The 26,952-nt window shown below is 36.0% G+C and overlaps 1 protein-coding gene across 3 annotated transcripts; it reads left to right on the forward strand.

Moving 5' to 3' along the window:
- Positions 1 to 2,192: 2,192 nt before the first annotated feature.
- On the forward strand, positions 2,193 to 26,952 carry LOC102691608 (chordin-like protein 1). 3 transcript variants are annotated; one of them, XM_069193428.1, is made up of 12 exons: positions 2,193 to 2,608; positions 8,844 to 8,977; positions 12,157 to 12,269; positions 12,759 to 12,852; positions 13,973 to 14,118; positions 14,665 to 14,758; positions 15,665 to 15,732; positions 16,367 to 16,535; positions 18,308 to 18,502; positions 20,440 to 20,579; positions 22,670 to 22,759; positions 23,740 to 23,830. In XM_069193428.1, exons 2-11 carry the CDS (start codon positions 8,869 to 8,871, stop codon positions 22,742 to 22,744), a joined length of 1,203 nt encoding a protein of 400 aa, XP_069049529.1. In that variant the 5' UTR covers positions 2,193 to 2,608; positions 8,844 to 8,868; the 3' UTR covers positions 22,745 to 22,759; positions 23,740 to 23,830. The 3 variants fall into 3 exon arrangements, with proteins under 3 accessions (XP_069049529.1, XP_069049528.1, XP_006632682.2); XM_069193427.1 differs by having other exon boundaries at positions 2,194 to 2,608; positions 13,976 to 14,118; positions 20,440 to 20,610; positions 23,740 to 26,952; XM_006632619.3 differs by having other exon boundaries at positions 2,195 to 2,608; positions 20,440 to 20,610; positions 23,740 to 26,952.

Consider the following 26,952-nt stretch of genomic DNA (forward strand, 5'->3'; position numbering starts at 1 on the left):
TGAGCTCTATGAAAATCACCGTTAAATATGCTCTATGGAAATGTACTGATATTGATATCAGTCAAAATTAGCATAAAATCTCATATACAGTATGTGGTGTTAATTAATGCGTTTTTACTACTAAGTAAATAGTGTATTTGATTGCCCCCTTGTTTATTTTAATGTTATATTTTTAATGTGGTCATTTAATGAGAGATTGTTGTGATAGATATCTATATATGTCAGAGGATTATTTATAGAAATGTTATCATTTTTGCTCAGCCTACTGAAGCTAAGCAGGTGTGAGCCTGGTCAGTACCTGGATGGGAGACCTCCTGGGAAAGCTAAGGTTGCTGCTGGAAGCGGTGTTAGTTGGGCAAGTAGGGGGTGCTTACCCCACAGTTTGTGTGGGTCCTAATGCCCCAGTATAGTGACAGGGACACCACACTGTAAAAAGGCGCCGACTCTCTGTGGTCATTAAAAATCCTGGGGCATTTCTCAAAAAGAGTAGGGGTGTTACCCCGGCATCCTGGCCAAATCTCATTGGCCTTAACCAGTCATTGCCTCCTAATATCCTCCTCTATGATTCAACTATGTTCTCCTCCCTACTAATTGTTGATCTGTGGTGAGAGTTCTGGTGCACTGTGGCTACCGTCACATCATCCAGGTGGATGCTGCACATTGGTAGTGGTGGAGGGGAGTCCCCATTACCTGTAAAACACTTTGAGTGCAGTGTCTAGAAAACTGCTATATAACTGTAAGGAATTATTATTATAAATTTAATGTACTGTATAGTAAATCTAATAATTAGCATATCTGTCAGAATGCTTGTGCTATTACTTGCCCCTAATAACCAAAATTAAAATCCCCTACTGCAGTTTGAAGTTGTTTAGTGTAATTGTACATGTTCTTTGTTTTTGTTTTCTGTATTGGTTTTTCTATTTTTAGTAAATCAATGTGATCTGGCCAAATATAATGAAATACGAAGTGATATCTTTGACAAGGTTTATTTTCTTTTCTTTAAAAAGCTTTTGTTTTGCAACCAATTGGCAAATGCTTAGACAGATGGCTTCAGTTAGTTTGGATGCCAAGGAAGACATTTTTGCCTGTAAGCCATATAAATTCTTACGAACTTTGTGAGGTTTGATAAATAAAAAGTATTGCTTTGTTAATAGACAGATGTATGCTAAAGTATGTAATGTAAAGCTAGCTTGTCATAAATACATTAGTTTGTCATCGCGGTGGAGAGAATATTTAGATTTGTGACGTGAATCTTGTGTCACCTCAAACAGAATGCAACAGGTCTTGAAAGTTAGGAAGACAGTCATGCAGCAAGTCCTAAAGATGATGCCAAGTATTTGCTGAAGCACTGCATGGAGACTCCACAATCTCTAAGAGTTATGTTTTAATTGTTTTATGGCAAACTGGAACTGACAAGGCTACATGGCAGATGACTGGCTGTAAGAGGAATCTATCCTGATGGTATGGAAAGAGAATCATTCCTCTTTGCCCTTGAAAAGGACTGAGTATTGGTCACAAGAAGGAAAGCCAATCTAACTGCAAACATCTGTTGGTTCAGTTCAGTATGATGTTCACTCTTACAAAAGCAGACTGCTTGAGAGACAAAAATATTATCGTGAGATACTGGTCTGCAACACTGTATGATTTTAATATCAGTTTATACTGTACCAGGGATGAGACTGGAAATTGTGTTGTATCCATCAGCTCATCTGTACTTTCTAGTATAAACGCACAGCTGGTCCCTGCTCCACAGGATGGGAGGAGAATATTAACTCACTCTATCAAGTCCTTGACATGAGCTAGACACATGTACATTTGCTATGGCACACAATGAAAAATGAAAAACAAAGACATAATTTCCTTACACTGTTTTGGCATTGTATACTATTTATTAACATTAACTACAGACAAGACTTTATTAATTGTTTCGGATCTCAATGTTCATTTTAAATACTACACATCATAAGGTATCTAAAAGTTTTGTGTGTTTTCTCTCACCTAGCAGATTTGTTTCCTCTGGCCCCTAACTTAAGGCTTGTAAAATCTCAATTAGCTCAACGCCACGCACAAGTAGTCTCTGTGGAAAATAACCAAACACCAAGAGTCCAGTTTTCTTTTAAGCAGATCTGCTGTTCTCAATCGGGATGTGAAAAAAAAAAGTTGGCAGAACGTTTTCCCCTGACTTTTTTTCTTTCCTGCTGCCTCTTGACTGTATTTCACAGATGAGATTAGAGAGCGCCAGGAGGGAATATTTAGTGTTGTGCCTTACTGACAAGCCCTTTACTCATCCGAGTCAATTTGGGTCGGTTTTGGTCGAGAGTAGTCAGGAGTAGTCAGGTGTCCCAGTCGAAACAAGTTATTTTTTAAGTTAACATCACTTCTCCTTTTGTCAGGTGCTACTCCTTTTTATTAAAAGACATAATCGTATACTCTTCGGGAACAGTTTTCTCTCTTATCATGTGAGCTGAGTTTTGGAAACTTGAGAATCTGACAAAAAATCGAGAATAGCTCACGGACTCTTACGTGCGAAACGGTGCTGAAAAAAATTGGGAATTGGTCCTTCATTGGCGTGCTGAGGAAATAAGGCACTGCGTAAAACACAGTTTTGGTAAGTTTTCTTTTAAACCACTTAATACGAATATAGTACAAATAACCTTGCGTATTACTTTTGTTCTTCTAATATATTACTGCATTTGATTAATTTCACTGTCACCGGTAGCGCTAGAGTGTTTTATTTTGTATATATGTCATCTATTTTAAAAAAGTATGATGATGGTGATTTTTAAATAATTAAAAATTCAGAACATCATAATACTATTTTAAGAATGAATTCGAATTTCCTATTAAATGAATATTTGTAAGACCTATAGTTTGCTCTAAAAACTTTGATTTAAATATGATTAAGTGCAATCTGGGCTATTAAACACTTTAATGTACTTATATTGACCCATGAACGTTGCCTTTATCTTTAAAAACACCAATCTTACATTGACTTCAAGCAATACACAAATATATTGTTAAATAATAAACCTGGTTTTGATTGGTTGTATATTTTTAAAATTAAACTTTAATGATGATGCAAACTCATGTTATCCATCGTCATTGTGAATAACAATAGTCAACAAATCATTTGCCGAATCTTTAAACGTCGTCGACAGAGCCCAGCTCATGAGTTATTGTTATCATGCTGCTGTTGTACTCCAGAATAAACGGAATATAGAAGTCATCTGACCTATAATTTTATTTCTCGCTATTCTTCGAAAACTTAGTTTAAAATTTTTTGTGTATACATAAAAGTTTGGCCATTTACGTAACTAATATAACAACAATATCAATGTATTAATTTACGATATTGTGTGCCTTTAAGAGATGGAAGGCGCACGAGTTTTATTCTCTTGAACTGTCGGAATGACACTCTCAATTGCACGAATCCTCTTAAAATTGTCTGTAATGCTCAAAGAACACCGTGAATAGCAGATTTTCTAAATGTGTGATAATGGGTTAATCCTAATGAAAAACGTGCCTTTGCTAATATAACGTAAGACTCTTTCAATTTTAAAGTTTATTTTTGTATTTTAAACTTAGTTGTTTAGATAGGGAACATTAATTTATTATTTATTATTTCTTTGTCCTTTGAGAAAATAGAAAGTCAATTAAATAAGGACACATTTTACTAATTAGAGATACTTCAAGATTAGATGTGTAAGGGCCTGAAAATATAACCGCGAAAATATTAGATTCCTACTCAATATGCGTCCAACTACAAGCACATCTGAACAATATTTTCTTAGAAATATGGAAAAATTGCACATGCCCTTACAACGTTAACGTTTTTATGTTACTGTAATGTATATGTCAGGTATACGAAAGCGTTCAACATTTATTACGAATTTATCCGTCTCCTACCATTTTGTAAACTGCCATCTTTTGCATACATCCTTGTTTCATGTCAAAGACAGCAAAGCTTTTTAGATGTGCAGGAGGTGTGCTAGGAACACTGAGTAGCAATAAAAACGGGGATAAAAGTGTTTTGTATTGAGCCATTATCTTGAGTACACAAGGTATAAAAAGTACTGCAAGAGAAATATCCTGGTATCCATATGAAATTCTCTTCAGGAGAAGAGGAGAAGTGGGGGATTGGGTCATTTTGAAGACGATTTGTAATTTTATAGACAGTAGAAATGGGATACCCCATTTAAACAGGACTGTACTCCATTCAGGAAACATAAATACTCAAGAAGGAGCACAGAGAGAGCTGCTGAAAAACGAATCAGGCAGATTTCATGTTAGAATTTAAGAAAGAAAATCAAAGGTTCTAAGATCATATTTTTACCTAATCCAATCACTCATCGCTGGGACTGATGTGGTGTTGGTCTGGAAATAAATGATGATTTTGTCTTGGGTGGAAGTTTTTCTTGGAAGAGTTGGTTTCCAGTTGTAAGCCGTGTTGGAGCAAAAAGATTGGCGACAGCATTGGTAATTATGTAAAGAAGCATAATTCTTTACATAATTGGGAATGGTATAAATATAAATATAACAAGCCCCTAAAATACAAAAAGAAAAGACTCAAGTCTCCACTTATTATAATAGGAAAACATATTTGGCTTGACAGTCTTTTTTTCTAAAAAGAAAATACTGAGTCTACAGTATAGAAATCTTCACTTGACACCATTATAATTATTCAGTCCTTTTTTTAAATGACTAACTTACAGTTAGGTCTATTTGTTGGATCATTTTTAGTAAATTCATTGAATATTCTAAGACATAAAATGGCAGTGTTTTCATTTTCCACTGAAACTTCTGTCCTCCTGCAGAACCATGTACCAATCAAATTGCTCAGCAGTGTAGCAGAGGTACTTCTAACAGGGTGTGTTAATGAAGAGGATTTCCTACTGCCAATCCCTATGCAATGGGAAATTTTGTAGAGCCAAATAAAATTCTAGCATGCTTGTGAGAGATGGTAGGAAATCACAGTTCCAGGCAAAACTAATGCAAACACAGGCAGAAATGTAAATTCTACAAAGAAGTGAGCCAGTCCAATATCAAACCCTAAACCCTCTATTTATGTCATCACCACTCCCACAACATTTATTTTAAATCTGAAAGCAAATCTATATTTTATAATTTAAAGTATCTAAAAGGTGTTCACTCCAAAAAAAAGATGGAGGTGTAGTACTGTACGTGCAGATGAGACTTTTATACTGTAGAAGGGATTACTGTTGCCTGTATGAGATCCCAGCATGAAATTATTCAAAGAAATAATCCTTTGACTGCCACACTAGTTATTATGTTACATGTTAATCCCTATAATTAGACCTCTCTTTTGAATACGGATTTGCAAATGTCCTTTCCGTTCTGTGTCTTAAGCTTAAGTGTATTAAGCTTTAAGCAGGACTCGTTTATAACTAAGAAGTACACACGTTAATCTTGAGATCAGTACAAAGTGAGTCAAATTTTGAATGCTGCTTGACTTTATTTTGAATGAGCATGTCATAAAGACTAAGCACAAATGTTTGAAGGATTCCAGATAGACACGTCCCACATGGCTAGCATATGGATATGACACAAGGATGTATAAAGTCACCTGCCAATGTGGTTCATCTTTTAGTCCAAGAGGTTAACCTGTAAGATCCAAGGAGACAACTTTAGTTTGATGGTCCCTAAACTCTGGGATACGTATTTCAAGCAATATTTTTTTTATACAGTAAGCTTAAGATTGCAAGTGGTTTTGGTCTTGGGCATAAAGAGAAAATGAGTATAAACAGTACAGTTTATGCTATTATATAGATGGTCTTCGACTGTTGGATATGACTACGTTTAATTTGAAAATTAAAACCTAATGAATATATCTTTTAAATTTGCACGTTAAATGAATTAAATATGTTATGTTGATCACTACCACATGGTCCTAATTGCTCTAAATATGTTCTGTTTTTGTAGTGTTTGGTTTTGGATTCTGTTTACATAAACATTTTTTGAAGTAACTTGCCATGATTGGAACGAGGCATTAATAAATGAAATGTCTGGCTGTTTTAATATGTTCAAAATGAATTAGGATTCTTACCAAACATAAAAGCTGTTTGCTGGAAATAAATAGCTGCTAATAATATTAGTAATAGTACTTTTATAAGAGTAAGCACAATAACAATGTCTGAAAGCAAAATAACCATAAAGTCATCAGAGCTGTTCATCTGTGGTGTAAAGGAGAGTGTGAGGATATGAGAATTCTTAATTGCTGTTAAATCAGGCAGGTTAGTGATGTGTACAAGGAGACAATTTTGTGTCTGGGTCTCATTCTGCTAAGCCAGATTACATCATAGGTATTGAACCATGCTTCACATAATTGTTCTCTCTTCAGACATTGTAATTGTGCTTTTTTCTCAGCTCATTCTATTTTGTTTATTTTTCTGTGCATTCTGTTTGTGTCAAAGTTATAATTTGACTAATTTGTATTCCTGGCCTGTACCTTCTAACATCTCTGTGAGTGTCTTAGTTAAAGTTAGTTAGGTTTACCTTTGTTCTGAACAGTTTCCACACCAAGAACAGTAACCTCTGTGACTCACTTTATCAAAGTTCTCTTCAAAAACATTCCTTAATGTCTGAATTTGTCTTCCCCTCATGGTTGCGCTGTTTAAATTAATTCTAAATATATATATTATATTGATAAATGTAATATTCAAAGTTAAGTTTGTTTTTTCCTATGATGATGAAGCTGTAAAAGTTTCCCTTTCAAGCTACTGTAAATGTTCATAAAGCAAAGGGTAGTCTATAAAAATATGTAGTTGAGGACCCTATTTTTAGAAGGGTCTTTGTTACCATAAGAGGATATTAGCTAAACAAGGTGGTTAATGAATGTAGTTGTACAAAAACCTCCACTGCTCTATTTTTTAATCAAGAGCTGGCACATAGCATTTGAAGTAATGAGCTGTTTAGAAGATTTAAATGATGGACTACAAAGTAATCTATAATCCTCCTATAACACCAGCCACGTGAAAAATAATGTTAAAAGATTATAGTAATTTACACAAACGTTGATAAATCTGTGTCTTTTGAACATTATTCCAAGCTGTTCAGTGCTTCTCATTCGAGCTTGAGGTAAAAATGTAAATATTAGTCTGTCGAGGGAATGACTGGATTACAATTAAAATAATGGAACTGGGAGAGACAGGCAAAGTTCCAGGGCATGGATTTGCTGCATATTAAATATTACATTGTTTGTAGTTGATTTAAATTGATCCCAAATTAAGGATAATAGGCATTTTAAATAGTTGTTTTTATGGCACTTATACTATTGCAAAAGCACATCATTAAAGTGCTGGATCATAATGGACTAGACACAGCATATCTAAAGATTGCCTCAAACTAAACATTTTAGTGACATATTTTAGCAGTGCACTGGAACACTTAAAACTCCACTGCAAAATGTCATGCACTTTTTCAAATTGCTTTTCTTTTTAAATCCCCATCAGTCTCCTGGGATTGCAGTTGGCTCATCAATCAGTGCCAACAGAGAAGGAGAAAGGACTGTGCAGATCCGCCTCCTAAATTTGCACTTATCAAGTTAACCACCTTTTTTCACATTGTAAGCACTAACTACAGCAGAGTTACATTGAACATAATGTTGTGGCTGTCGCTGATAACACTGTGGTATCCTAGGTGCCTAGCTAACCACAGGGCAGGGCCGATCCTAGTTCTGGAGGGCTGGTGTGTCTGTAAGTTTTCATTCCACTTGACTTATATCAATTCATTATTGTTTGAAGGTCTTGGGGACTTAGAAAACCTGCAGACACACTGGCTCTCTGCTACTAGGATTGGAGAAGCATGCCATAGGGGTCACTCTTGTACAGAAACCCTTTGGCCGACACTCACAGACTGGAGGGATTCCACACTCCAAACGTAGTGACAGACCAACCAAACAAACCCATGGGATCAGTTGATGTGCTTCATTTTGTGTCCCAGGGGTCAGAAAACACTGTCACGCCCGACATTCCTCCCCTAGAGGGCAGTCCACTACTCCTGTCATTAGTCCCGAGATTGTTGCTATGTTCCCCAGGTGTGGCCTGTCATGTGTACTGCTTTAAAGTCTAGCTCCTCCAGTCCTTGGGGTTCAACATTAAGGTACAGATGTCGCAAGGCCCGTCTAGCATCGGGATATCCTATGTCCGTCTCCTGAGGGCATAGGCCTCATCCCCGACACCTCCCGTTTCCCGAGCCCAGGGTCTGGAGGAGCTCGCCCCGTCATCCTAGGACCTCCATGCTTTGTGTATGTTCATGTTTTCCCCCTTCCCAGGGATTTTAACCTTGTCGCGTCAGAGGATGGATTAATGACACGGACTGTCACTGTTATTTTGTGCACCATTAAACCACTGTGTGTTCTCCCATACCACGCCTCCTGTTTTCTCCAGCTCTTACTGCATTGCATAGGGTCTACTACAAACCCTGACACAGACTGCAGACCCTGTCGAAAACAATCACCTTTTTGTGTGCAAATTTGGGTGGTCTGTCACTATGTTTGGCCTGCAGAAATTAGTCAGTTGTGCACCTTCAGTTGAAGAACCCCAGTTAAGTAATCAGTAAATGGGCAAAAGTGACACCTGTGACTTCCCAGGCACCTACCAGTGTGCCTTGATATTAGTAAGAGACATGCTGTTCTTCCTATCAGTGCTCTGTGGAGCTTTCTGGATTTAAAAAGATGAATGGTTCAAAAACGGTGAGCTTTCTACACATGCTCACTCATACTATGTGCCTTTGAAACATTTACAGTTATTTATTTTCAGGAAATGGAAAGTTTGAAAGTTATTTTGCCTGTGTCATTTTAAAGAATTTTGCTTTTTCTGTCACAGGAAACATTCAATACTGAATCCTGAGATGTCAGGGAACATGGCACAGCAGTGGAGATTTGAAGACTTTGTTGTGATCCTGATGTGGATGTTGTTTCTAACAGTCATTGAAGGAGTCAGATCGGACTCTCTCAAACGTAAGAAGTGTTTAATTACATCATTTCTAATGCATTTAAAACACAGCAGCTGAATATGCGTTTTCCTTAAATTGAATTTTTAATGGTAGTTGTACCTCAATCCATGATAATTTATGCTTGGCAGATACAACACATATTAAATGCAATTTCTTCCCTTTTCATAATTTTTATAGTGCAGTGCTGAATCAAGATAATTCATTAGTGAGGATACTGCATATGACTAATATCTTTCTTTTTATATTGTCACAAACCATGGGTATGGGATAGAGTGGTTACAAAATGGATGGATGTCTCTATTTATACAGACTCTTAACTCGTTTTTTCAATTTCAAAACTCAAATGCCAAACCAGTGTTTTATAGAAGAATACACCACTTGAGTATTTTATTATCCCAAGGAACAATCTTACTCAAAATAATTGAACCAAGTTGTTGACTAAAATATAAATAACACTATGGGTCCAATGAGATACTTATTTAAAAATTGATTTTCTGCATTTTCATTGTGATTCCATATACTGTATATTTCAGCACTGATCTAAAATGTTATTACATTGAATAAGGGGCAGAAATAAAACTTTTTATAAAACAAATGTTGAAAAGAGTGGAAAACAGAGAGCCTCTAAATAGAAATTCGGCTGCCATTTTGAGAAGGTGGAAAGTGTGATTCATGTTAAAGGATAATCTTGGCTTCTGATGTTTTTCTGGGAGAAGAGTCCTGGAATTCTGTTTTCTAGGATTGCATCCAAGATGCAAAGGTCAGTGTAATTATGGCCAAAAATAGTAAAATAGGTACTTTTGGCTTGGAAAGATGTTTGATCCTCAGTGCTTTGACATGTTCCCAGAAATGGTCAGGCAGTCATATTCCCATTCTATCAATATACAGTAAATATCTGGCATTTTCACAAGAGATGAATCCATACATGATCCTCTCTGTTAGCTAGCCTAATGCGGATGGTGGTTGTGGGTGGTTAAGAAAACTGGAAAAATAAAAATGGTAAAACTGTCTCATCTTCCAGCATCTTTTTGATGTTTTTGACAGGTACAAAAAATAATTCAGCCATGGTTCGTTTGACATTGACACCTTTCATAAGAGTGGGAGTAAGAGTGGGATTATCCTGGCTGACGTCCAGGTGTAACAGTCTGATTCCACGTACCACCATTGTGTGAGAATTTGATAATCATAATGACATGCCTGTTTCTCTGTTTGAGCAAATGCCATCTTTCAGAATATTGCCTGTGCTTGATTCTGACTGATTATGATGTTTATGTCTAGATTTCTCTAAGTTAAGGCAGGTGGGGGCAGCACAGTGGTTAACATTGCTGCTTTGCAGGATGGGGGCCGTGGATTCAGTTGTAGATAGACTTAGGGTGCTATCTGCATGGAGTTATTCTGAAGTTATGGAGTATGTTCTCCCTGTTTTTGAAAGGGTTTCCTCTGGATGCTCCGGTTTCTTCCCATAGTACAAAGATATATTGGTTGGTTGATTGATTTCTGGGAAACTTGGCCCTGGTGTGAGGATGTACATGTCTATGTTTGTCTGTGTGCTCCCTGTGATCGACAGCATGCAACAGCCAAGCAAGTAGAGTGTGTGCCATATTCTAATAAATGATACCTGGACACCTACTTGTTGTACTCATTCATTGTCTTTACTTGAAATTCACACTTGAAACTTATGAATTTAATGGATTAACAAAATATCCAAACAGCCTTTAGGCTATTTCTTAAATATTTTGTTCAGTAAGAGAGAGAGAGAACATTTCTGAAAGTCATGTGTGTTAATACAAATCATTTTTCAGATAGAAATTGCTCACTCACTAATGTTTAGTCAGTGAGAGAGTTGATTGATTTTAAACGGGAAAGTTAAGGAGAATCGTCCAAGCATTTTCACTAAATGAGTCTGGATATGGTGTGGAGAGAGACTGATATCTATACTAATTGTAAAGTGCACTTTGGTTTGTTTAGCATTCAGCGGTTCTAATCTGCAGAACTTTTTTAAATTCCAAAACGGAGGAGCAGTCCTGCAGTCTCTCCAACTGGCTGCATGTACTATAGTCTTGTATGGTACTGTACATCTGTGTGTTTATTTATTGGACAGAGTTTACTGTAGAAACTGAAAGCATTTATATTCCTGCTGTGTATGTAATGTGCTTAATTCTGGAAGCCAAAACCAACAATTCCATCAATTTTCAACATAAGTGATCTAAAATGAAAGACTTTAAATACAAAAAAAGCACTAGGATGAGACACGTCTATTTCTTTCTCTTTTTGAAACATAGATTGTAAGGTATGGTTTTGTACAGTTAAAGTATTTGTTTTTATTATAACTAATAAAAACCTGCTAATGTTCTATTATCCATTCATCCATTTTTTAACTTTTTCATCTAATTCGCTGGGGAGCCAGAACCTGTCAGCAAACAATGGATACAAGGCAGGCTATACCATGGAAGGGACACCAGTCCATCACTGGGCACACACACAAAAGGGGCAGTTTTCCCAGAAGCCAATTAACCTACCAATATGTCTTTAGACTGGGGGTGGAAACCAGAGCACCAGGAGGAAATCCACACCAGATAGCACATCAGGAGTTAAACCCAGGGCATCATCGCTGTGTGGCAGCAGTGCTAACAGCTGCGCCACCATGCTGTCCAGGAGATATTATACTATATAAAAATATGTTGGAAAATATAAAAGAGCTGTCAGGAAATGTTTTCCTCTCATTTGATGACCAAACATTTTCCTTTTTTAAATGCGTTCAATATGATTTGCAATAGTTAAACATTAATCAGCCAGACATCTTGCTCAGACCTAATCATAAATTATTTTTAAAATGTGTAGGGTGGCAGGTGTCACCTGAAGAAGGCTCTACAGCTGAAACATTGTGCTTCTCCTTTCTGATTTTTAGCTTGGCTTTAACTTTGACTTATTTGATTATTTCACTTTTATTTCAGTTTAACAACATTAAAAAGTCTATTTTAAAAGACTTCAAGATAAAATTACAATAATAATCTTTATCATATTACGTTTTGTAATGATTGTATAAAATAAAATACATTTGTAGCTCTTTTGCACATGCTGGTGCTTGAAGGCCCTTGATATAATATAAACACCCTATCTTCTGAACCCTATCTTCTATTGAAAGGAGACAAACCAGACCAAATTCCCTCTCTATCGTTTTAGAGTCCGACTCATTCTGTGTATTTCAAGAGAAGAAATACAAAGTAGGAGAGAGATGGCACCCTTATTTGGAGCCTTATGGATTTGTGTACTGTATTAACTGTCTTTGCGCTGAGGTAATATACTTATTATTCATCTCTTACTATTGTCTGTATTGTATTATACATTCAGTACTTCCAGTATCAGTTATTGAATTCAAACTAGAACATCTACCCATCTAGATTAAAGTTCTAAAGAATACAATTATACATGACATAATTGAGAAATTACATTTGTTTCACATATTGTTTGGAGGCAGCACAGTTTAATTCTTTTTGTTGTCAGAGGACTGAGTATGTTATTTATGTACTGTATACAATGCACTGGATTAATGATAGCATAGCAAGTTTTATGAATATAAAACTATTTGTGACCTGACCTTTTTCGATAAAAAGAAAAATGGCTTATATAATTTCTAAAGTATGCTTCCATAGTCCAAAGGTATTTGATTATAAGATTTATTAGGGTGGTCATAATGTGCAGAAGCGCTTTAGTTTTACCCCAGCCTCCTGGCAGAGTTCTTGTTCTTAATATTGATGTCAGATACTGTACATCTTGTCTGACAGAGTGGCAATGTGCTGTGTAATCGTGTGAAATGCCCACCTCTTCAGTGTGCAAGTCCAGTGCCAGTTCCTCAACAATGCTGTCACCGATGCCCTGGTAAGTGTTTTTCACTTACATTTTAATCAATGAGGATAAAAAGTCTGCCAAGCAACCTGATGTTTAAAGGGACTGAAGGGTTTGACTCTAATCACCTCTCTAAGGTTTACTGGGCTTTTACTGAAAGAGCAAAACACCACACAAGGAGTACCTGAATTTATTATATTTGGGTTCACTTAGTGGAAAAAAAAGCTAGTGGTTTTGATCCCTCTATTACCCTTTACTGGCACATCTCTGTGTCTCCTTGTTGTTTTTTTAACTGTCCAAAATTCCCATTGGTTTCTAGAATCCACATTACACATTCTGAACCCGTACAAATGATAACTTTCCTTTTTACCTGTTCCATCAAAAGGAGCATGATACATTTTTATGAATTAGTGTGAGAGAAAATTATCTTATTATTTTGGAGTTATTAATATTTGTTTTTACTAGAAATTTAATAAAGTGCTTTACTTTGATTTAGAGGAGAATGGTTCAAGAAGACGTCATTGAAACAGCGACACAACATCCCCTATTAAAGAGTTGAATGGGAATTTGCATAATTGTTTTAATGGTCATTAAATACACTGTAAAGTATGTTAAATGGATGTATATTTCTGCAAAATAAAAAATGGTGTTCACATATCATGTTTAGTATGCTTTCCATAAGTATAAAACTGTAACAAGAAGACAGTATAAAGGTTCTAAAGATTTGTTACATACTTTATTTATAATATGCACTGCTGTGCAAAATTCAAAACATTTTTGTTCAGCCATATTTATAACAAAGTTGTTACAGTAACAAAAACACTAGTGGAGGCTCTGAGTAAATTGTTGATATTCATAACACATATTGCTCCTGATTATGTCTTAGATATCTCATACTATCACACAGCAGTGTATTTTAATTCTAAACATTGATTTAAAATAGGTATCTTAAATGTATACACATATCATGCTTAGATTGCAATAGTATTTTTCATGTTCGTGAAAAATAAATCTTTAAAAATTAGAATACCTGTCTAGATGGCTGGAGATGGACCATATTTGGGAGTTTCTCACATTTGACTTACAGCTCTTTATTAGGTGTGTTCCACATATGCTATACTGTATGGCCACTGCCATTGCGGTTTGTTTCCAGAAGCTTCTCCAGCTCCACTGGTGACCAAAGTGAGTGGGAAGCCCTGTGACTACAATGGAGTGACCTACCAGCATGGGGAGGTCTTTGTGGCTGAGGGTCTGTTCCCAAATCGGCAGGCCAACCAGTGCTCGCAGTGTAGCTGTTCGGTGAGTGAACGTAGCAGAAATATGGCAGAGCCAGTGTTGGTACATAAACTGCTGGATAAATACTTTAAAAGTAGAAAAACACTGTGAATTCTCAAGCTGGCAGTTTACAGTATTTCTGGAAAATAACTCTTAACCTTTTATCATTTATTGTTGACTCTCATTGGTCATAAACTGCCGTACTGACAAGAAATAGTGCCTATGAATATTCAGTCTATATCTCAATTAAATAGTGTTTGTATTCGTTCCACATGTTGTGTGGAGTTGTACACAATGTTCCTACATTTATATTATCATTAGAGCAGTATTAAATCAGCAGAACTCTGCATTTATAACCATCTGTACAAAATGCCAACAGAGCTACTATTTGCTTCTTTCTGAGATCATTAAACTGAACAGTGCGTTTTCAGCAGAAGAACGTACAGTAGGTCTTGTTCAGAAGAGCTGCACTAGCCCAGCATGCGGCACAGAGGAAAGGAGAAACTATTGAGAAAGGAAGTCTTTCTGGGAGAGCCTTGTTTAACACATTTGAATGAAATTCAATTTCAGGAAGGCAATGTGTACTGCAGGCTCAGGACTTGCCCAAAGCTGACCTGTTCTCTCCCCATCTCTGTTCCTGACTCCTGCTGCCCAGTTTGTAAAGGTGAGAAGAAAATATAATTCCACTGAAACTATTCAGATAGTTCATATCATACTTTTCATATGAACTATTTGAATTCTGTGGGCAATACATTTTTTTAAAATAATCTACCAATTAATAACTTATTTTTCAAGATGCTAATTTATAATTCCCTATTATTAGTATTAATATTCCCTTTTGATTTTTTAAGATGCACTAAATATGCTCTTCCTCTTAAACATGCATTATTTTAAAATTTAGAACCAGTTGTGTTTTTTACTGCACTACATTACTTACAGTCCTGAAGCCTCCATATCTACATATTATTAAAGGGAACAAATTCCCATTTATATTTAGTTTCTCTATACGTTGTGACTTTGTCCTGTCTTTAGCCATTTTAAAATGAGAAAAGCCCATATAGATAATCATTTATCCAAAAATAACCTAAATCACGATTAATTAAGAGGGAAAATGTGGTGGTATCTCCCAGCAGAAAATATTTAGATGAAGAAGAAAGGGTGATGGGGACAGCACAGTGGTTAGCCTTACTTCTTTGCAGTGCCGGAGCCCTGAGTTCAATTCTTGGTACAGTATGCTGTCTGTGAGGAGTTTGTATGTTCTCCCCATGTGTACATGGGTTTTTACCAGTTGCTCTGGTTTGCTCCCACAGTCAAAAGACCTACTGGTAGGTTAACTGGATTCTAGGGAAAGTGGCCCTGGTGTGAGTGTGTGTATGTGTGTGCCCTGTGATGGACTGGTGTCCCATCCAGGGTTTATCCTGCCTTGTGTCCATTGCTTGCCAGATACCTTGTTATTCTGGTTAAAGAGGTTAGAAAATGGCCTGTTGTAACCCTGTTTTGGTTAAAGAGGTTAGAAAATGGACAGATGTATGGACAAACGATAAAGATGTCCCCATTTCTTTGCATTCAGGTGATGGGGATTCCTCATGGGACCAGTCTGATGGAGATGCATTTCGACAACCAGCAAACAGAGAAGCAGTATGTAGACTTCCTACACAATTTGGGATTTCTGTTAATTAACTACAGGTTCCTCCAGGAGTTCCAGCACAGTCAAAGAAACAATATGTACAGCCAATAGAGACTAATGTCTTCTGCCATAGGAGAAAACAATCATTTCAGACACAGTTTGTATTATACTGTATATAAATACAAGACTGGAGCTGTTAGAAATACAAAAAGTCTGCAGTATAACATACCACTTTTTGCTTAGGGAAAAAGTTTGTCTCTGTTTTTCTTGTGTTAAAAACATTTTTTAAAGTAGACACAAGTATGAGGCACAGACTAGCCAACTTTCTATTTGATGTACTGTTTCCCTTGATTTATACCAATTGTTGCTAAAGACAGAAAAAGACTATTAAAAATATATCATGAAAAAAAATGAAGTTTACTTCTGAAATCAAACAAATCTCAGACTGGAAAAGTAGAATTTATTAAATAACATAACTCAGAAAAGGGAATCACAAAGTACAAAAGCATAATTCATCCTCCCAATATACCTTAAGTAGAATTATTATTTTTGTGTATATATGTAATTTTATCTGATGCACTCTCTGTAGAACAGGCATGTACAGCAAAGGTGTCCCAGTGTCTGAAGTGTCAAACATTCTTTCAGAGGCACTCCTATCACCGTCCTCAGTATGAACTGCTGCCTGTGAAGTCCCTGTCCAATCTGCCTCGCCTGCCTAGCTTCAGGGCTCACAGGGGGCTGATGTCAGACACCCAGCAGACATCTGGAACTATTGTTCAGATTGTCATCAACAACAAAAACAAGCACAACAGAGGTTAGTGCTCAAGAACCTTGTCCTTTGCGTCTCCTGCTTCTGTTGTGGCATCAGCAAAGTTGCAGTGTACATGATGCCAGGTCCAGTTTCAGCCCTTTATCAAGTTTAATACCAAAAAACTAGAAATACAGTATCGTTTCAGTTAGGACCCAGCTACAATCTCTTGAACATGTTACATTTATCGCAGTGGTTTTTATGAGAGGTTACATTGTATGATGAATAATTGTTTGAACTTTAAATTAAAAAGATATTTTTGGATTCTTTTTAACTTAAAGACAAGACTGAAGTCTGAAGCTGTTGAAAATAAAGACATTTTGCTTAGGAAAAATGTTTGCCTCTGTTTTCCTTAGGTTTTCCTCTGTGTTAAAACCATTTTTTAAAGTAGACACAAGTGTGAGGTACAGAGTAGCCAACTTTCTATTTGATGTGCTGTTTCCCTTGATTTATACCAGTTTGTTGCAAAAGACAGAAAGGTATTTCAAATATATCATAAATAAACTCTGTTTATTTCTTGACAGATCGAAAATAATGAACATGTCCACATGTTTTTAATGCGGCACTTCTCACAGTGGTTTTTTTAGAGGTTTCAGTGTATGATGAAGAATTGATTTAACTTTAAATGAAATGGATGCTTCTCAACTTAAACACAAGACTGAACATGTTGGCAATGCAACAGACCACATTTTACTTAGGGAAAAGTTTTGCCTTTTTTTTCCTTGTTAAAACCATTTTTTTAAAGTAGACATAAGTGTGAGGCACAGAGTAGCCAGCTTTCCGTTTAATGTGCGTTTCATTTTATCTATACTAGTTTGCTGTAAAAGACAGAAAAAAGTTATTTAATATATGAAAAAAATTTAGTTTACTTCTTGACAGATCTAATATAATGAACTGTAGTAGTTCAGGTGGGTAACTGCGTCAGCATGCATAGGGTGCAAAGGAACAAGTAATAGGTTTATTCAATGCTGAAAAAAAGAAGAAAGAAAACAACGTTTCGGCCGTGCAGCCTTCTTCGGGTGTCTCACACCTGAAGAAGGCTCCACGGCCAAAACATTGTGTTTTCTTTCTTCTTTTTTTCAGCGTGGAATAAACCTATTACTTGTAATATAATGAACTGTCAATATAATTAATTCATTATGATGAATGTAATGAAAACTAATACAATGTCCACATGTTTTATGTTAGGTTTATCACAGTGGTCTTTGTGAGTTGTTTCAATGTGTTGAATATGTGTTGAATAATTAGTTTTACTTTAAATTAAAATAATATTTTCTGGATGCTTAAGTATTCTGGATGCTTCAGATGTGAAACATAAGAGTGTATAGTTTTATTTTTTTTATAACAATAGCTTTATCTGTGAATATTTTTTAATTTACTTGTATTAGACATGCAAAAGGTAATACCACTGTGAGTTGTGCACTGCTCAGTATATATAAAAAATACACAAATGAAAAAAAGAATTTCTCCTGGGTAAAATGCAGCCCTAATGTGAAAAAAGTTTATTTGGTGATTTAGCTGTTTATAGGGACCAGTTAAATTTTGATTAAGACACTCAGTTTAATAACGCACATTATTAAAACATATTATTAAAACATATCCTTGATGCACAAGGGAAATTAGCCTATCCCATTTTGTCAAACAAAATGATCCTGTACTGTAATGCAACTGACACTAGTTTTATAATGCATTATACAGGTATTTTTTTTCCTAAGCAACCAACAATTAGTCACAATATCTCTACTGCAGCATTACTCATTTTGCTTTGCTTTGTACAGTGTGTGTTTCCAATGGGAAGACATACTCTCATGGAGAATCTTGGCACCCGGTCCTACGGTCCTTTGGTGTCATGGAGTGTGTCCTGTGTACCTGTAATGTAACAAGACAGGAGTGCAGAAAACTTCACTGCCCAGACCTGTATCCCTGCAAATACCCCCAAAAGATTGATGGCAAGTGCTGCAAGGTTTGTCAAGGTAGATTTTTAATTTTTTTTATGGAAATCACATACTCTTCCTTCCAAAATCCTTACATTCTCTGTTTTAATATGTGCTTGCAAAAAGAAAAACCCTTGTGAGTTTCCATTTTCAGCTTGTCTGTTTTAAAACTGACATGATGCAAACCTGTTGTTTTTGGAGGGGATTATATACAGTATGTAGCTCACAAATATGTCCATTCAATATTTGAGTTTTTTATTAATAGATGTAGGGACTTTATGAGTTGTAAAAATGATAAATTTATAATGCCATAATACTTTGGAAAATGATATTTAAAATCAATTGCTTACTGTAGGTACAGTACATCACTAAATAGGGCATTTTAAAATTAAGCAAGCTTTAAATTCTGACTATGCCAAGAACGAATAGTAAGTTTACATGGCTCCAATGCAATAAAAAAAAGAATCATAGTGATTTTTCTTTTTTAACAAACCTACTCCTGTGAGGTCATACAGAAATACACAAATATACCATTTAAAAACACATGGTACACCTGCAACTACAGTACATCTTTGAAACTTTAGAACACATGGATTTAAAAATGTGCATTTTATTTTTAAAACGTCACTCTGGAAATATTTTTTTTGAAAATGTGCAATTTTATGCTTATTTGAAAACGTCTTTACTTAATGTTATTATAAATGTACAGGTATATACATGTGCTCGCCAAAACTTTAGGTCACATCAATAGGCCCTCCTGATATGTGGCAAAGAGTTTACAGTTTATAGGAGCTACCACCACCATTATTCAACAGAATGATCTCCAGATTTCAGTCCTACAGAAAATCTATTGAACACGGATTTCTCACACATTGTGTCATCATAAGATGATCCTGGTTCAGTAATAGGATGAGATTGGGTGTTAATTACTGTTAAAAAACTATATCTTAATTACTACAATAACTTTTAAAGCCTTGTGAATTAAATTTCAGTACATGTTGTACTTAGTGCTTGCAGAAGTCTAATCTATTAATTCTTTGGAGGTTTACCAGTGAATGTATTTGTAAATTTTATTGCATTCTGATTGTTTGGCTTTAACATATTAGCTTACTACTCTTTTAGAAGTTGAAGTATATAATAGATATGGAAAAAATGAATATATGAAATTTAATCTAGGATTTTTAGTTTTCAATCTAGGGTATTTAATTTAATCAAAGAAGCAAATACAATCTTTCCGCTGCTTACATGACTTAATAAACGTGGGTAACTAGCTCTTACTGGATTACTACATACAGCATATCAGACTCCAAGATACAGAAGTGCTGGAGATGAGATACAGCCAATAAAGCCAAGCACTGTTATGTGTCAGTGCTTGGACATAGAATATAAATCAGTATAATGAAACAAGCTACCATGGAAAATTTGGCATTTGTCTATTCATTTCATTTGCAAGTGTAAGAAGTGGCTAATGTTGCCAAGCACAGCAGGTCAGATCTGCAAATGTTTGAAACAGAATTAACAGATCTCTCTGAATTCAGAATTTTTCATTTATTAATAAGATAAGTTTAAATATCAAATGTTTTCGTACTTGCAAGTATCTTAAAAAGTGCTTAAATACACCAGGCTACAAATTGAATTTTTTGTCTTTATCTGTTTATCTGTAATATTCACCTATAAAATATTTTTTTGGTGGCTGCATCATGCTTTATTGTGCAATTAACACTGTCCATTGTGGTCTTCTGCAGAAGCCAAAACACAAACAGAATCAAAGGAATCAATAGTCCTCTGACATGTTTGAGTACGTTTAGTGCACACTTAAGTAACTACAAGAGCAATTGTCACTGGAGATTCTTTCAATATTAGGCTAAAGATCTTTTTGAACAACCTTCACCTGCTACTTAAGTTGAAGATGAAAATATTTCAGTATTGCGATGTGGTCTCTATAATGTTTTTTGTTGTTGCTGTAATCTCAACAGATGATGAGATCACACTCAAGAGAGATGAAAGCAATGAGTATTTCTGTGGTGAAGAGACCCTTCCAGTGTATGAAGCTTTGGTAACTGAGGAAGGAAGTACCATGAGAAAAATTGCACTGGAGACAGAGCAGCCACCTGAGGTAGAACTACATATATGGACAATTGTTAAAGGTAGTAATTCTGTTATTCACCAAGTCTTTCTTGTGTCATCAAGATTATTGTTAATTGGATAGAAAATGTAATGTTCTAAAAATCTGAAAACAATTTTATGGTAGAGAATAAACACCTCACTAGGTTTTGAGGTTAGCTACAGCTTGCCAACTGGAATAAAGCATTTTATTTCTATGGACTCTTTCTTCACCAGCCAGTAACAGTGGCCAGTAACAGTGGGTGCATCAGAAATATGTTCAATACAAATATATACTTACAGATTTTTTCCAATAAACATTAAGTATATCCTACATATATTAGAAACCTTCCTATAAAGGTAGATAGTTTGATTCAATATTCAAGCAAAGTGCTCCAAATTCAGTTTTTACATCAGCTGCACTGTAACGAATTAACACATTAATCACAATCACTGTTGTCTTTATAAATTACAAAAAAAAAACATTTGGAGCAACCAGACTGGGTTACATGAAAATGAGGAATCTTTTATATATAGCATGAAGTAATAGTATCACTATAAATCCTATCTGGCATTCTGTTTCAGTCTGAGGCAGGCCAACTAAAGTAAGCGCCGTAATTACACCTGATCGGCCACTAGAGGCCACTGCCAGGCCTCTAATCCTTGTAAATAGTCTCACAGTAGGTGATAATTAAGTAAGCGTTTAGATAAGTGGTGAAGGGCACACATTCTCACATGCGGTTAGGTGAGATTTTGCTTGGTATTTAAATGGCTTACCAAGCACTAATGAGGGTTTGTGTTTTTTTTTATTTTGTTAGAGTTCTTGCTTTCTGTTTGTCCTGGAAAGACCTACGGTATATTAAAGCCTCTTGGACTTTTCATGGTCATTGTGTGTTTTTTTTGTGTGCAGACACTCAGGACCACCCTGCTTCAGGGTAGGGTCTGTGTCACAGTTATAAATCCCATTATTATGCTTCATGGTTTTCAGATGTATGTAATGGAAGACAGGCTGGTGAGCAAAAGCATAATTCACAGTGATTTCAAGCCCTGCAAGTCAGAGTCTCAGAAACAAAGCATGCCTTGAAATAAAATACCAGGCCAGTCTAAATTAGTTTTACTCAGTCATAAAGCTGGGAACGTAAGAGTAGATTACAAAGATCTCAGTCGATTAATAAGCTTTGAACAGTGTATTCATGGGGTTGATGTAACTGGTTTTCTTCTCTTCTGATTCATCTCTATGGGAATGTGTCACCTGTCTTTAGGTGTGTACTGTATATATTTGTGCCTTTCTCTCACATCACGCTCTGCAATGCAATATAATATTTCCAAAAGCTAGCATTTTCAAATTTTTGTGCTCTTTGATTCTTAATTTCATGTCACAATCCCAAATACATAGACAATAGTCAATGGCCACACTCATACTGATACTGCCTATACTGGTGTGCCATGCAGGTTCCATCTGTACTATGAACTGTTCAATTTTTATGTAGTTAATTGAAAAGGGCAAGATATCTGCTCTTGACTGGATAAACCAGTTATGATTCTCATGTTCAAAAAGCAGATTTACCTGTATGATCCAGCTGTCACCAGTTGGAGCCTGAGCCATGTCAGGTAAACTGTAGTTTGACCAGGATGACAAAAGTAATGATGTACAATTTACGGGGTGCCACCAGTGTTGGGTAGGCTTTTGTAAATTAACATTTCTTGGGCTTTACATACAGCACATCCTAGGGCATTCTGGGTGTCTGCATGCTTAAAGTGATGTCTGAGAGATATGACACTACACCAGCTGGCGCTAACCCTTCTGCAAGGTACAGAAAACCTTGCAACATGTTGCTTAATGTCTAGAACAAGTGTGCCCCGGGTTTTCCTCTGCAATGCAAGCCATGTTGCAGTAAAGATGTGATAAAAAAACAAGTTTCCAATTTGAGTGGGTATAATCAATACAGTTACATGACATAGTAAGTACATGCACACACTTACAGTGTATCTAGGAGTCGTATAGTACCATGGAGAAAAGCTGTTCTTACTGTAGAACATACTGTATACATCAACACCCTACTTCATGAAAATATGAATCTATGTTTTGTTTCTTCAATACAGGTCTTCTGCATAATTTTCACATTGAGAAGATTTCAAAAAAAGATTTCCACAAACAGAGTGACTTCAAGCCCTTGACGAAGACCACACAAAGTATGTCCGCATTGCCCTTCCCTAATAAGACTGATAATTCTTTATGTCGCATGCAGCACAAAAAATGTTGCTTGTCATATGGCCTGTTGAATCTTTACTAAGAAGCAGTTCAATACATCAGCAGTAATGTTCAAAGAAACGGCCGTGTAGAAAATTCATGAGTTTCACAGTTAGAATATCTCTTTTCACAAAGTAGTGAAGGAAATATTCAACTTGTTGTGTAAAGCATGCATATCAAGGGTTCTCTTACTGTATATCTCCTCTTTAGACTGTGAATTGTAACCAAAATTATTTCTTCCATTACATCAACACAACCTAAAACCAACTAATTCTGTAGAAGATAAACATTTGTATAGCAGATTTTTTGTATTATGTTGAGAAGATCGTTTGTCCTTTCACACTGACTCTAAAGTGCATTCCGCGCCACTGCAATAGTTACTGTATGTAAGTAACCTCCAAACACAGCACATTGGTTAGCAGAAGCAATTTTTATCTAAAGTACCAGATAAGCATTTCACAAAATCAGGTTCCTGTGGGTTTTGACATGCTTACCGCTAATGCGAACCCTTGCACAAGTCTTTTACAATGACGGCTAAATTATTTGGAGTAAACGAAGACCTTTTAAAAACAAAAAATGATTGTTCCTACCAAAGGACAGGGTCTAATCCACAGACTAACAGTCCAAATCAAACAATCCATGAAGAATAAACCATTAAAACAGCCTTTTCCATCTCAATCAAAAGCTCACAAATAGTCTGTTAATTTAAGAAATGTGTCTATAGACATCGAGTAGGGAAGACATTTATTTTTAGGCAAATAGCTGCTAGAGTCATTAACACCTGTCCTCACAAAAGAGAATGAACATTTCTAAATGTTATCAAATATTTGTAAACAATATGAAAATTCACATGGAAACTGATGCATAACCATAACATTTTTTAATCTCTAAGGCAGTATTTAACCAATTGGATATTTTCCAGGCCGCTGGAAGATTTTCCGTGAAGGGGAGGCTCAGATCAGTCAGATGTGCACCTTGCGTACCTGCCGGACTGAACTAGAGGACCTGGTGAAGGTCTTGTTCCTGGACAAGCCAGAGAAAGGACACTGCTAAGAGTGGAAACCTCAGCTCCCACAGACGCAGAGCGTCAGCAGTAGTGACAGATCCCTGCTATTGGCTGGACTGTGTGGCTTGTTGAGGACTTGTACTGAGCCTGTAACCAAATAAAGGTAACAAAAAATGTTATTTGAAGTGCATGACAAATGGAGATTCATAGAAAACGGAACTTGATTGTGCCCTGTATTTGAACACTTTTGCTTTTGTTTTCATGCAAAGGTATTTTGAACTCTCCAGCTGCTGAAGACATTTTTAGTTACAGTCATCAGTTCCGTACATAGTCATGTAAAAGCACCACTTGCTTATGTAGTTAAAGTGTCTTTCCAATTCAGGAAGAAATGATTTCATTTGTAAGCTTTATTATTCTAATTGAAACTGAAAAGATAAATGTCATCTTGCCAGCATTCTCAAAACCAGTTTAGAAATACGTATAGATGGAAAAGAATGAGAGATAAGTATTACTGCTCAGCTCTTGATCCTGCATGTATGATACTACCCTGCATTTTGGGTAGTGAGGAAACGTTAAAATGTTGATTATAACCCATTACTGATTCACAAAGCCAGTTGATTTCAAAGTACAGTAGATCTAAATGTTTTCAGCAAGTGGAAGATACTTTAAAACTAAGTCTTCAGAAGTTATCACCTGAAAAAATATTGTTACTTAGCATCAGTATGATGATGTACAGATAGCAAAATGTTTGTGTTTTTACAGCATGGTCATCTTTAACATTGATAAAATGCCTTGTTACTCTCATTACATTTCATAAAAATCTAAATAACCCAAGAATGGTATCTGGTTAGAGAAGACTGTCATAGATGTGGTTCAGCAATCCGTCCCAGGTTTGTTGTTAGACCCTATGCAAGGCGGTAGAATCTGGACAGAGACAGGAGTCGGACTTCAGGGAAGACACACAAGGGTTTATTAGTGATGTTAGTGAATAGTGACAGTACGTGAACAGGTGCACAAGGAAATAATCAAAGGCAACCAAGTCCAGGCAGGTCCACAGGAAGGTCAGAGCATAGTCCAAAACCCCGATATCCAGAGATCCATCCTGAGACAAGAACAAGGCTAAAATCCCCGGGAAGGGGGAACACAAACACAGAACATTGAGGGATCATGGGGTGACATCCTCCAGACCCCGGGCTCAGAGATCAGGGATGTCGGGGATGAGGCCTATGCCCTCAGGCAAGCCATAGCCTGGTAGTAGGTGGGCCTCTAGACATCCACAGTTTATTGCTGAGCCCTGAGCCCTGGAGGCACTGGGGTTATATAGGGAAAAACAAACAAGACACACCAGGAGAACATACAAACAATCACAGAATTAATTACAAGAGAGTAGTGGAGGGCCCTTCTAGAGGAGGGATGTCAACCATAATAGAGACTATTGGACTAATCCAGTTTATTTAGGCATCCCACAACCCTTTGTGTAAAATAAATGTATGTTGTTCCTAGTTTTAAACTTACCTCATCACTATTTCCTTTTTGATTCCTCTGGTCAGTGTTTCACCCTGAAACAATCTATTCTCTTGACTTTTTCTGTGTTTTATAGACTGTTAAACATCTGCATCATGTTCTTTTGTCATCTTCTTCATTCAGAACGAAATAATTTGTTTATTTTCATTAATAACCTCTGTGTAAATCATTTTGATTCCAGAAATGAAGAGACTCAGTCATCTTTGGATCTATTCCAAAGAAGCAGTAATATGTACAGTATAATGTGGCAATTAAAATCAAATACATTTTAGGTAAGGTATTACTAATGAATTGATTACTTTACTTTACATAACATTAAATCTAGCAATCTCTTTCATGTTCTTTCCCAAACTGATGTACAGTATAGGGGATAGTGAGGAGTCAACATAAACACCCGAATCCACTTCACAGATTCTTCAGTACGCCCCCTGTTACATTTATAATAGAGGCTTATGACACCTTCTGTTGCATTCATTTTAGCTTTCCATTGTCACCCTGGTCCTCAGTAGCTTTTATTTTGTAACTCCCTGTTTTTTTCAGCCTTTGCTCTACAGTGGTTGCTCTACAGACACCCCTTTTATTCATCGGATACCTGTTTGCTGGCTGTACCATGATCTACAGTAGATCATTAATATAAATCAGAAACTGGACCTGAAACCCTAAAATGGGGGCATATTGATTTTTCTAGAATTGGCAAAATGATGTGGGACAAAATACTAGAAAAATGCAGTCAATATTGGACACATTTGGAAAGTATGGGAAAAATAATAACAAAAATAAACTTTTTAATAATAATCCACAAGTAGACTTAATGTTTTCTTGAATAACAATAGCCTCTTTTATTTTGCTGGGCTTTGATGCTTTAATAGTAAGTAGGCTGTATTGTAATTTTTGTTTTTGTATCTAAGAGTGAGCTGAACTTGCCACTGTTTCTTTGTTTCTCTTGGCAGAGCAATGATATAACACAAAACAATGGAATTACAGCAAATAATGTAATAATGCTTTTTTATTGCATCCATTAGCAGGTCTCTTATTTGTGCAGAATACTTTATTTAAATTGTGATTTAGTGCTGCTTAATAAGCAAGGGCATATGAGTATACTGGTGAAACTGTCCGATTGCATTCCAGACACATAGCATGTGGCTGTTCTACTAAATTGGTATCTTAATCCTTTGCTGAAGAGTATAAAAGTCAGACTATGGTGCACTAAGCTTTTACTGTTTCTGGGTTGTTGTTTTTTTTGCTACAAAAAGTGTCCCATATTTACTAAAGCTACAAAAGCATTGTACTGGATTACAGGTGAAGGATCCAATGTTACATATGCTGTAAATAAAAGATCTTTAATGAGTAAAGCATTTAGCCAGGGAAAATATCTATGCAGCCATTAAAGGCAAACCAAAGCATGACTGTAGTTTGTAAATGTTTTATTTTTGTCATTGTTACCTTTCTAGGGCATGCTGTGTTTTGCATCAATGATGTATTTTTAAATTATCCTTCTAATATTCTGTACTTCTGTTGTTTGATTTTTTATGTTAAATGGAAAAGATACTGTAGATGTAGAAAAATCTGCTTTGGTTGTTTTAATAAATTCCATCTTATTCCACA

Source organism: Lepisosteus oculatus, chromosome 8 (genome assembly GCF_040954835.1).
Source record: "Lepisosteus oculatus isolate fLepOcu1 chromosome 8, fLepOcu1.hap2, whole genome shotgun sequence".
Lineage (NCBI taxonomy): Eukaryota > Metazoa > Chordata > Actinopteri > Semionotiformes > Lepisosteidae > Lepisosteus > Lepisosteus oculatus.

Excerpts from the sequence above, each read along its gene's own strand:
- LOC102691608 (XM_006632619.3), top strand. The coding sequence starts at position 8,869 with ATGTCAGGGAACATGGCACAGCAGTGGAGATTTGAAGACTTTGTTGTG. Across the intron at positions 12,270-12,758 it reads TTAACTGTCTTTGCGCTGAG|AGTGGCAATGTGCTGTGTAA; the intron begins GTAATATACTTA and ends CTTGTCTGACAG. Across the intron at positions 16,536-18,307 it reads CAAAAACAAGCACAACAGAG|TGTGTGTTTCCAATGGGAAG; the intron begins GTTAGTGCTCAA and ends TGCTTTGTACAG.